Source organism: Anser anser (assembly GCF_964211835.1).
Source record: "Anser anser genome assembly, chromosome: 7".
In the NCBI taxonomy this organism is placed as follows: Eukaryota; Metazoa; Chordata; class Aves; order Anseriformes; family Anatidae; genus Anser; species Anser anser.
In genome coordinates, this window is record NC_139727.1 from 27,626,542 (window position 1) to 27,638,975 (window position 12,434).

The 12,434-nt window shown below is 39.9% G+C and overlaps 1 protein-coding gene across 14 annotated transcripts in view; it reads right to left on the minus strand.

Annotated features, from left to right (window-relative positions):
- The window catches only part of BTRC (beta-transducin repeat containing E3 ubiquitin protein ligase), a 119,048-nt gene that overhangs the window by 98,530 nt on the left and 8,084 nt on the right, over positions 1–12,434 (minus strand). For 5 of the 14 annotated variants that reach the window (XM_083844798.1, XM_083844790.1, XM_083844797.1 and 2 more), the window contains one exon: positions 4,240–4,308. The exons of 6 other annotated variants lie outside the window; for them this stretch is intronic. In XM_083844798.1, the coding sequence (XP_083700924.1) occupies positions 4,240–4,308 (69 nt within the window). Of the gene's footprint in view, positions 1–4,239; positions 4,309–5,977; positions 6,063–6,906; positions 7,070–7,485; positions 7,624–12,434 lie in introns of all 14 variants that reach the window. 3 more of the 14 variants (XM_083844792.1, XM_083844800.1, XM_083844801.1) reach the window with 2 other exon arrangements.

Below are 12,434 nucleotides of genomic sequence, written 5' to 3' on the forward strand. Positions count from 1 at the left end.
GACGGGTTAAAATGGAGATGCTCTTGGACTAGTTAGAGAAGAAACAGTTGCTATTAAGTTCCATCATGTCCAAAGCCTGATTTTGTCGGAACTTCTAACAATTTAAAATCTTATCATGTCACAAGAGATAAATGGAAGAAGATGAAAGAGACAGCCTGAGACTCAGCAGACCCAAAATCTAATTCTTTGAACACGCATTCTGCATGTGCTTGAGTAAAGAGTAGCACAGCATCTCAGTCCCGCATCTGCACGGCAAGGACAACAGAACCACCCTGCCTGAGGGGTGCTAGAGACCAGAACGGGTGTTAACTGTGCAGCTCTGACACGCAAACACCAAACACTGAACAACACGGAGTGGAGAAGAGAGCAACAGTAAATCACTTTTGTAACAAAAAGCAGAAACAGCAATATACTAACTGTTTGAGCATCACTGGACCTGAACATCTACCAGGTTTAAAAAAAATCCCCAAAACCTACTACTCTAGAAATGAGTTGAAGCCTCCTCAGCTTGAGACACTTGTATACGTCAGGTCTGGAGTTCCATCACAAAAACTGCACAGAAAAATCCTACATCGGTGGAGAGATTAAATGGATGTTTTGTTAGATTTTCTCCCTATCTTTAATTTTGTGTAATTCCTGAAAATTTCTCAGGATTATTGTTATTTTATGCACATACCACACAAAAGCGTTCTGAGGATAACAGGCATGTCTTTGAAGCACTTGACATTCTCAAAATACTACATGAATGCCAAGTATTAAAAACAAACTTCAGAAAGAAAGCTTATTTCTACTTTCCACCCAAGGAATTAGTATCTGGATTGTAAAAAGCATATGGAACCATCAAAAATAGAATATATGTTTTAGAAGTTAAAGAGTAGATGCCAAATGATGAAATCAACCACTAGAACAAAATCAAAGTATTTCCAATCATTGCATTTTTTTCCTAGGAAAGTGCAGTTCTAGTGAAAGAATCCTGGTTTTGCCCCAGTCCTGCTTTTTCCACCCTGTTTTCCAGCTGACTTGACTGAAGTGCAGACCATTAATATCTCAAATGCCTTGTTTGATTACGCTGGCCTTTGCTGGTACCAATCTAGTTAAGGTAGCACCAAGAATTTCCAGCATAAAACACATTTACAGGTTTATAACTTGGCTCTAAAAATTCTACTCCAGAAGACAGTGGGAGGCAGAAAGGCTCAGATGAACACATTATATTACATATCCTATGTGATGCATACTTGCTCACGATAGTATACAAAGGGAAGGGATTATCTGTAACTCTGAATTACCACGTTTCACAAGCCACTTAAAATGATACTTCTAACCTCCCTATTAAGGCAATCAAAATAATGTTTTGCAAGTGTTTCAGCTAATTAAGAGCCTAATTTGCCCAATTTCTCACTTTGGCTTAAATCACAGAAGGCATCAATATCATATAGGGATTGGAACATGTCTACTGACCGCAGTTATACGCTAAAATTACCCCCGCCCTTCCCTCAGAAGTCAATGGCAGCCTGTCTTCAAAGGGTCAACATCTGGTGATGGGATGTTACAGGCTGCCAGCAGCACAATGCAGCCATTTGAAGAAAGGATTAACCGAAGATCAAGGCCAAATAAAATAACTGTAGGTGTTTGCCTTTTTGTAAGGGATAAACTCACAAGAAGCTGCTGGAGTAAAAAGAGCTTTCCAGGTTATTTAAAATCCTGTTCTTAAAGCAACACACATTTCTGGCCATCGGGATCGTATTTCCTCTAGCCCACATATGAGCACAGTACAGCTCTCCGCTGCAGCACAGCAACATTAAATAGAAAAAGCTGCCATTAAAGGGCAAAGGGTAATGACATTAGTGTGGGCGACCCATGCTCAGGTAGTGTTCAACTATTATCTCCAGTTTAAGTAGGCTGAAAATACGCAAATCCAGCCAGCACTGTTTTTAGATAAAATTGTCAGTTTTATGGATATTTATAGTATGTGTCCAGTCTTGCAGAACTCCATCTTCCTCCACCTCATCTGTAATATAAACTGCTTTTAGCCCACATTAATACAATGTGTTACTGGGATACTTCCCGCATTCTGTGTAAGCCAGGCAGCAGATCAATACTCAGCTACACCGAGGAAAAAAAAAATCACTAGAATCCTTTTAAAAAGGCAGACACCAGGAGGGATAAACCTGATGCACAGACAACATTCCATCTGGATGCATATGTAGATTGCTGCTTTTAAACAAATCAAAGTGGCTTTCTTTCCGATACGTGGTTTTAAAGAACCTTACAGGTAGGGCCTTTGTATATATATCCTAAAGCAAATAAGCCTGACCTCAAAAAATTAAACTCTCTGCTTATGAGAACTCTTCCTTTTGATCAAAAATTGCCACCCTTTGTATCAACTCCCTTACCCATATACGTCCTGTGGTGAAATCACAGCACTCAAATTGGAACAGTAAAGCTATTTCCAAGACAGCATCTGCTGGTGACACAAGCGCAGGTTTATAACTTTTGCTTGGATCAAGGAGGAGTAAGGAGATTTAAGATAAAGGCTTTAGGACCAATAACACTAAAACAAACACCAAAAAGAAAGCAGCCACACAGAAGAGTATAAAAAATGTGCAGGTTCTTTTATTATTTGAGATTGCCTAATGTGAAATTCGCTAGCTGAACACTTTGTGTTTGTTCCCCCCCGCCCCCCGAGTATTTTTCAGAGGCAAAAATGCACATATCCCACCTGCATCAGAGCACTGACAACATAGCATAGCATGAACAGATGCAGGTCTGTTTGCCTCAGAAGTAAAAGAAAACAGAAAAGCCACACAGCCCTCTCCCTATTGTTCTCGCAACCTACCACATAAGGAAAACTGATGCCATGCCCCATAGGTCAACAAACTTGAGCTCTGAGAGACGTTAATTGCAGAGCTGAGATTCCTCTGAGACACCTTGCCTGCAGCTCAGCAAAGTTTAAATCAAGAGAACATTAGCTCCGGTGTCCCAGCTGACCTTCGCTAGTGGGGACTTCCAGACAGAGAGGGATGGGCTCTCAGAGAGAAGCTCCAAACCGCGCTTTGCCTTTGCAAGACATCACTCATCTGAAGCACTGGTTTGCAAATGTACTCCGGGACTCAACGCCCAACTTTTTATAAGCATTTGAGCTCTTCTCAGTTTCCCAGAAGGCGATGTAAACTGAGAGCAGCGAGCAACTTGCACGAACACGTCACCACTTACTACTTGGAAGATACTGAGACAAGACTGGAGAGGCTCAAAACCATCCTGTTAGCACCTGCAGTGAAACCCGGGTGTTTCAAGGTTTTGTGCTGCTGTTGGTTTTAATTCTCTCCCACTCCACACAGGTGACTTGTCTCTTTGTTTCCGTTGGGCTCACAGCTCCACGGATCCTTTCACCACCACTTTTCATCATTTTCCCAACTCCAGTTGCCACGACAACAGGATGCAGCTTATCTGTGCTGTTTTCATATTTCCAGCTTTTGTTGCCATAACAACACAATCTTTCTGGCTTTCGACAGAAACAGCAACTTTAAGCCCCGTATTCGGAAGGACGCCGGATCCTCTCGTGAAGATACACGTATGATGAAGAGATTGATACAGGCAATTTGTAAATTAAGCCATTTTTTTCTGAAGGGGGAATTTTTCACTCGCAAAAGTGAAAAAGCTGACAGCAATTGCTAGAGGCAGACTGCTGAGACAACTAAAGCCTGGCCTTTAATAACAGCCGGAGCAATATAGCGCTGGGCCGCTTCTGAGTGGGGAGTCCCCACAGTGTCAGATTGTGTCAAACTGCACAATTGTTATGTGATGTGAGCGAGTGTCCGCACTTGTTTCACCCAGTCAGACCTGAATTAGACGCTCGATGCAATTCTCTCGTGTTTTAACCCATTGGCCTCACCATTATTACCAGCGCCGCCGCCACGCAGCTTTGTGTTTGAAGGCGCGTTTTAATTCTGTAATTTGAGCTGCTGTTGCAGATTTCTTTTCGGACTCTGATCCTTTCTGCTTTCAGGTGACTGCTTTTTGAACTTTTATTTACAAGGAGTGCACATTCAGAAGACTTGTGAGAAAACGTTATACAAACACAGCATGCATAAACACAAAACAGTGATGGCTATGAAGGGTATCAGCTAACATGGCACCGTAACTTCATTATACCCTCATTTATGTACTTCACTAATGAGACAAGCACAGGTGTCCAACACAGTCCCTCACATGAGATGAATAACAATAATACAGTCCAACCTGCTTTAGCCATGCTTGGTATCCAGAAGATAAAAGTTGGAATCCATCTTTTGGCATGTGTATTCGGGGCTAGGAGAGAATAGACATAGAGAGAGACCTCCTTTTACACTGGGACCTAGCTAACCTAAGGCTAAATTCTGGAGTATTTTAAGCAATGCAGATTTTTATTTATTTATTTATTTATTACAAAAAAAATGTGAATGTTTAGTCCCCAGATTTTGTTTATTACCTCTGGTATCAGCTGCTTTAGGAACACTCTCCTAACAAATCCATCACTTTTTTTTTTTTTAAACAATTTCCACCATTTTACATTTCAGCTGGGTACATAGAGATATTTCTTTACAATTCCCACACAAATGCACTTGGATAAGCACAGCGGCTGTGGTAGGTGCAGCACCAGAGACTAACAGCCTTTAATGATTTTTTTGCCAATGTGTAAAGCTAAATGGTACCAAAACAGCAGCAGTCAGGCTATGAGAGCATTTTTAGTCGCTCAACAATCAGACCAGACAGTGGACAGTGTGAAAAGATTATGGAAAAACTCTGGAAAGGTACAGCCTTGACATGGGAATAGCAGGAAACCACACTCGCACACTATCATAAATTATGCCTCAAACTGAGAGGCAAATATAAACTCCTCCCTTTTTATTGATTCCATGCTTATCGGCTTGAGGAAAAGGCTAGATATCCAGTCGCTCTGGAAGCACAAAGCATATTGTGTAACTTACAAATAAAGAAATGTAACAAAAACGAAACATTACCTGTCATAATATTCATTTGCAATTCAAGATTCTCAGAATTTGCAAAACTGTTTGAATTTAACCATGCCCCCCAAAAAAAGGAGATGCTTAGGAACTAAACTGACATCTGAGCCACAGGACCAGACAGGACACACTCAGACACCAAGTTCACCATCCTTTTTAGTCCTGGCAATTACTTCACAGTCCCTTTCTTAATTCACTGTAAATTTCCGTCTAAAACAGCAGACGCATGTCCCCACTTCTACTTCTGGATGGCTGGAAACATCTATCTGATTTTCAGAATAGATCTATTCAAGGTGAGTTTGTTCCCATTTGTTCTTGTGTCAACACAATATTTAGTTTGTACAAACTGCGTCCACCTTGGTACTTGTAACAGTAAAAATTAGAACTGGTTAGAGAGGAAAAATGCGTCAGCACTGAATGACTAATATTCACAGCTATGGCAGGGAGGCAGTTCAGCCTTGGAATTGGAAACAAAAACATGAACTGGAACATACGAAAATGTTCCCTATAAAGAGAAGTACACATACAGGATTTCAAAATATACTTTGAACCTTAGTTATCTTTGCTTCTCTCCAGCTGAAATTGAAATCCTCCTAAATCTTTCAAAATACTTGTAAGATTATGCCCTGGTGTCCTAGCCTGTAAACTCGGTTAAACATGATTTTTAATAACCACTATTGTGCTGATAAATTAAAGTCAAGTACATCTGGTTATGGCATTCACCTGCTGAGCTTGGACTTGCAATGCTTAACACATTAACAAACCATGTTTTAGGGGACTCCTTACACAGCTAGAAGCATCATGCTCCAAGACCTAATCCTTAGTTCAGCACTAACTTCATGGGTGGTTAGTCTCTCTACTACTGTAAAATGAGGACAACACTTATTTAACCCACCTCACAGGTCTGCTGAGAGGAACTGCTGACATTCCTACGTGCTTTGAAAACAGAAGAAACTACACAACATCCTACCTACCTAGCAAGAATGCTACAGAAACCCACATTTTACATCTGGCTCAAGAGCTTCGGTTGCTTTTTCGAAGTTGTACAGCATGGTATACCTAACAAGGGGAAAAAGAAAAAAAAAAAACAGCCTTCATAAACAAGCAGAAATAATAACCTTTTGGTTAAATCAGTGTCAGGAGTACCAAGACCTGAATACCAGCCTCAGATCTGCCCAGGTTCACACAACAAATCTGTGAAAAATGACCTCGCTTCTTTCTCTGTTTCGGTCACCTGGCCTGCAAATTAAAGAATAACAGTAAAGCTTTCTCTTAGGACTGGCAGGCTGCTTAATGTTTGTAAAGACCAGCAGCCTCGAGTAGTCTGAGTAACAGATTTAAGAATGATTTAAACCATTTAATTTGAAGATCCTGGTGCTGCAAACATGTAAGTATATTAACAGATCTTTTGCAACCACCAGGATTACTCCCATGCAGAAGTGTCTCCAACAAAGATAACACCGTATTTTTATTTATACAACTCTTAGCAACACTAATTCTTTGTGACTTCATTGCTTGAGCACTAGCAATAAAAGTAATTAGGACTTTCAGCAGATTAGCAGCTACTGTAAACTTGATTTATTTTTCAATACTGATGAGTTAAATACACAAACAGGAGAAACCAAGACCCATCACCACACTTGCAAAAGCACCTCAGTGAGGCACGGCTCCTCTACATTTGATAAGTTATCCCCATTAATTAAAAATAATCTATGCAGAAGAGAAGCAAATCTTACCAGTACAAGGCATGTCACTACCCACACATGCTGCTTATTCTGTTGAAGTGGGATATGTGCACAGGTGAGCCCCCATTCACATCAAATGCAAGCACTGATGGAAAAGCGTAACTTAAATAAAATCTCTGGAGCTCTAACTCACCAGCATTTAACTTATATACACTCACCATTGGCTCAACTTTATTTTACAACCAGTCTCCTAAATGTTGCCTTTGGTTCTCATAGCCACACTTTGAATGACCCCAGGAATGCCTTCTTCAGCGCAAACAAGTAAGTACATCTGGTTAAACCTTTCTGAATTTCTGTGCCCAAATGACAGCAGACATGCAACTGCAAGTGACAGAAGAGGAACGCACATGTACCTTTATTTAAAAAAATATATATTTTTTTAAACCTTTAAATTAAAATAAATAAATAAAACCATCCTTCTTCCCCTGCCAGCCTTTAAAACCTCTGGAACACTGACAAATATCTTGGTTGAAAGTTGTAGTATTTTATCAATCAACACTAAAATCCTCCAGAGTTACGACCCATTCAGGGCAATTCTATCAGCGACACAATTAATTGCCCAGCAAGATCTACTCATTTTTGGATTTTCATGAGCATGCACTGTTTATGATCATGATTGCAGTGTCATTCAGAAGTGTAATATTATTTTCTTAGTGTCTGCTCCAGCATTTTCCATGACTAGAGGTTAGGCTGCTACATTTTTTTCTGTCTTTTTCAATGCCCACCCCTGTGCTCACCTTCCTCAGAAGTAACTTGGCAAGCACTCTAACCGCTAACTTCTGTCTTGTTTTTTCCAACCCTTAACTGGCTTCTTTCCTTTAGCAATCCACTCTTCCTTTTTCAATCCATTTGATTTCTGCCGTCCCCAGCAAGGCCTAGAACAACAGAATGATTTCTGAGAACAAGTCAGTAATTTAATATTCAGTGGTACCCTCTTCCCTTCCCTAAAAGGGCTGATTTTTAGAGGACATTTAATTACAGGCCTGAGTTCCTATTTTCTAAGCCTAAACACAACCCCTGAAGGCTTACAATATTTGAGTCACAGCTGGAGCTGTGGTTACTATACAGTTTAAATATCAGCCTCTTTACTGTGCAATTTGTTTTGAAAATCAAATCAGATGCCGTGTCATAAACAAGTGCTAATTAAGTACTGAGCGGAAATTGGGCTTTTTTGTGCAAGAAGGGTTCTTAAATATCTGCATCTTCACTTCCATAAGAAAAGATAAATATGTCAGAGCGATAATTATAAAGTGAAACCTACTATGGTACGTGCAGAGCAGTACTGCTGCCTCTCCGTTTTATCTGCTCCCACGTAAGAAGAAATAGGGGGGGAAATGAGACTCATATGAAATATATGTACGTACTAAGGATTTTATGAATCTGATCATAGAACCCATAATGCTTCCTTCCCCCTCAAAGAGGACACCGACTCGGGGTTTCCATCACGTACCGTTCAAGCAGGCAAGCTAAACCCATCGCTCTCTGTCACCGCAGAGCAACTGTAAAGCTACTTCTATTTTCCTTCCTTTTAAGTTATGATCTACAGCCAAGTATTTATTTGAAGATAACATTGCATTCATTAGATGTAACACCTTGTTTTGACAAATACCAAGTGAAGAAGAGGAATAATGCATTTTAATACTCTGAAGGTTGCCTCTGAGTAACAATATTCACGACTCCATTAACTAAGAGGCTTGTGGCTACAACGGCAGAATTAGATCTGTCACTCACTGACATGAGAGGGCATGGCCAGTTGCACTGAAGATTGTCCAGTTGAGATGACTTTCACAGTAAAGGAAAATATCCCCCGTGGCCTAGAACTTGTTAATGAGGTTGTATGCATTACAGCAATAAATTGGATTCCTACTACACAACATACTGTCTCATGGCCCAAACAGATACCTTATTCCACTGCCCAAAGCACTGCTCAAAATAAGGGGCCGTTAAATCTGTGGACTCTAATTCAACAATAACAGATAGGATTTCAATTTCTTTCATTATTATTAGGAGAGAAATCCACCAACTCTCTGATACTAAAACCACAGGCTGCTAACATGTAAGCATTCCTGGGATTTTGGAGAAGGGATGAAGGACATCGAGCTGGTTGGCAGATCTCACAGTTCAATGCATGAACTCCTTCTCAGGGACACAGCACTCCCAAGCAGGAGGCTCTGCCTCTGCCTAGAAGCTTAATGAATTCACCGCACATGGTGAACACGGCTACTCTAGTTCTTCAGTGAATTTGTCTGGAGTGTATTGACCAGGATATGTTCAAAACCAACTTATTGGCAAGCACGTATTTATATTCCTTGACAGATAAAAAGACAAGCTTTTATAGCCTGCAAGAGCTGCAGCTACAAGGAAAGCTATTTCAGTAAGGTGAAACATCAGGATACCTTCTTAAGGGCTCACAGGAATACTAAGCTACAGCATTCAAAACCAGATGGAGATCCGTGATGACACTCCATTAATCTTAAGACAAAGTAACAGCAAGCTCTATGAACATGCTTGCTATCACAGCATAAAGACATCCTCCTCATGCCCATGCATAAAAGCATCCCTGATTTCACATCCACTGGACATTTCACATCTGAAATTCAAGTTCAATCCCTTCAAGACTACAAAATCTAATGGTGAAGAGAAACCACGTCTCATGTTACTGTCTCGACTTGTGCAGAGTATCCAACAAGAATAGTGGCATCCATTACGTACAAAACAGAAGGTGGAGAAGCTTGTCCAAATCTCAAGAAAATTAAGACAGTGCTTTCTAAGTCTGTATCTTGTCTCTTTTTCCTAAACCCATATAAAAGCTGGAAAGCTCATCCTTGATACTAATTTCTCATTATGACTCAAGAGCATCAGGAATAAAAAAAAATGTGTTTCAGAAAAAAAAAATAGAGCCAAGGTGAACAAAATTAAGAAGTCTGGAAAACTATGATTTCCATAATCAGTAAAAGAACCTCTAGCACTTTTACCTTCCCGATTTCCTACTCAATTCCAGGTAGCAGACCAAAAAAACAATACAGAAGAGATGGGTTAGAGATCTGTGCCAACTATCCTGCAAGGAAATGTGCATTTCACATTAAGCAGACAAATTTTTAAAGAGGAATACAATTATTTTTTTCTAAAGAAATTGAAACACTTTCGAGAACAAAATCCAGCATTCAACCACAACATTCTGGTTAGCTAGTCAGCCTTCTGAATACACAACACTCCAGCCAAACGCTTTCCTGTTCAATAAAATAATCAAAAAACCTTCCATTTTGCAAAAACGGCCATTCTGTCCCAATTAATTCCCCCCACAAAGCACTGTGCTACAATTACAACATGGAACCTATTCACTCCTAAGTAACTTGGAACCCATAAATAACTGCTTGGGGTATTTACCAGGATGTATTTAGTCTCCTTTCCTAAACGCCCTGTACTAAGGTCAGCTCCACGACAGTTCTCAGCTCCTCAAGACTGGCACAAGATGCAAATGATCCTTTGCCTGGCTCGACTAGAGAAAAGGCTTCCTTAAAACCAGGAGTACCTAGGAAGTATATTGTCTTGGAGGAAGGATTATGGTGCAAGAACAAAGCAGAAGTAACTGAAGATACCTCATCGGAGGTCTCTGGCAGCATCCTCATGCAGAACAAGTACATGTAACAAGACTAACGAGAATGAGTCTGAAACGTTGCAGGACTGGCTGACCAACCTTCAGAAAAAAATAATAGTAAAAAATACACACACATAAAAACCAGTACATACCATCTCCCAAGAAAGGAAATCTAAGACCAAGTTCTGATAACTATTGCCAAAATGAAGAACTCACCATGGGAGACCAAAGTAAATCTACTCCCAATTTAGAACAAATTAGAATTAGTGCTAGACTAACCCAATCTTCTTCTTTAAGAAGATCACTGAAGTCCAGACAAATTAGAAGTAGTTAAGCATTTGATAGATGACACGTAGGAAGTTACTAGTTAAAATGGAGAGGATTAGGATTAATACCGGAGTGGTAAGGAGGTTAAAAAACCAAAGAGGGTCGAGGATCACAGGTTATTTTGAAAAAGGAGAACCACTGACCGAGCTGTACAATTTGATCCTTGTTGAAATCAATTATTAATCTTAGAATTAATGTTCAAATATTTTCATTAATCACTAAAAGAGAATTACCAATGCACTGATGAAATTTGCTGAAAAAGTTAAGAGACATCATAACACATAGGGCACGGCATCCTGAAGATTTGAGTAATACAACTAACACAAGATGTGTATAAATCAAAAAGTAACATTATTCCCATTATTCCCTCGGCACCCAGCAACTGAGAAGAGGGGAATAGGCCTAGAGCTATGTTCAGATTCATTAGACAGTGATGGTTCACCAGTAAGATGAAGCCACAAAAACAGAAAATGCTACTACAGGATGTATAATATGAAAAGTTCTCTGTAGAAATACATTAGTATGAATGCTTTAGTACAAGGAACCCATAAAACCTCTCTGTAGAATACTGTGTATAGCTCTGACCACTCTTGTTCCAGGTAGATTAATCAAATTCTGCAGCTGTTTAAAAAAGATCTGCTAAGATGATAAAACGTTATACAAAACATCCAATGAGGAAAAGCAAAAGGAAGAAAAAATCCATCTCAGAGAATAGGAGGATACAACTGCTCCCCACAAATATATCCAGATGAGCACAGAGGACCAAGAAGAGCTGTTTAAGCTCAAGAACACTGACACAAGAACAAATGAGAATGAATTTGCCATGAATGAAGTTAAGCTGGAAAATAAGAATGAGAATTCTAGGTATCAAGTACTACAGTTTGGAATAGCCCTACAATACCATATCAAAGAAAATTCTACTCATCTAAGAAACTCCTTTGAGTAGGTTGCAAAAGAGACTACAGAGTACAGCCAATACAGGGGATTCAGACCCATGGTCCACAAAACCTGCTCCGATGCCACATGGAGATCTTTCCTGTCACTAAAGGGCTCTGTACTGTTTTGCCTCTGCATAAAGTCTTATTTTTAAGGTCAGTGAGAAACGGATATATATGATTATCCTCTTGTAAGTGGAAAAGTCTCAAGACATTTCTGCTTGTTTATAAAAAACAGCTGTAACAAAGTACAAAAACAATGCACTATACTGGAGTCATCCAAGTCAAAAAAAGGAAAAAAGGGAAAAAAGTTACAAAAATGCAGAGGGAATGTAGATTTTTCTTTTAAACTTATTAGCAACAGAAAACACCTTCTGTCATACTTGAAGAGGGTGTTAACATCGTCTAGGTTTCTTCAGAAAACTGCTGAGATGCTTCCAAGAAGCATCTTCTAAAATGAGACCGATCCCTGGTTCTTGAGACTACACCCACTTCTCATTGTTCTAATTTTTAGGAGATGAATGATGGCTGGCTGCATTCCTCAGTTCTGTTGAGAGCTTTGGCATACCAGAAGGAAGAGCATTCAGCAGATCCAACGAACCACCCCTCTGGAGAATCACAGCATCTTCCTATCAGACAGGAATTTGAAGGCCAGCTATCCATAAACTAAAAGCAACTCCCACATAACCACAGCTCTGTTCTGCAATGCTCTCACAATAAATTACAAATGATGTGCGTGGAGAGGGAGCGATTGTACTGTATGACAGACTTCCACACTAGACCATTTTTCCCTGAAGCAACCAGAGACTGCTTTGGCAGCCAAATG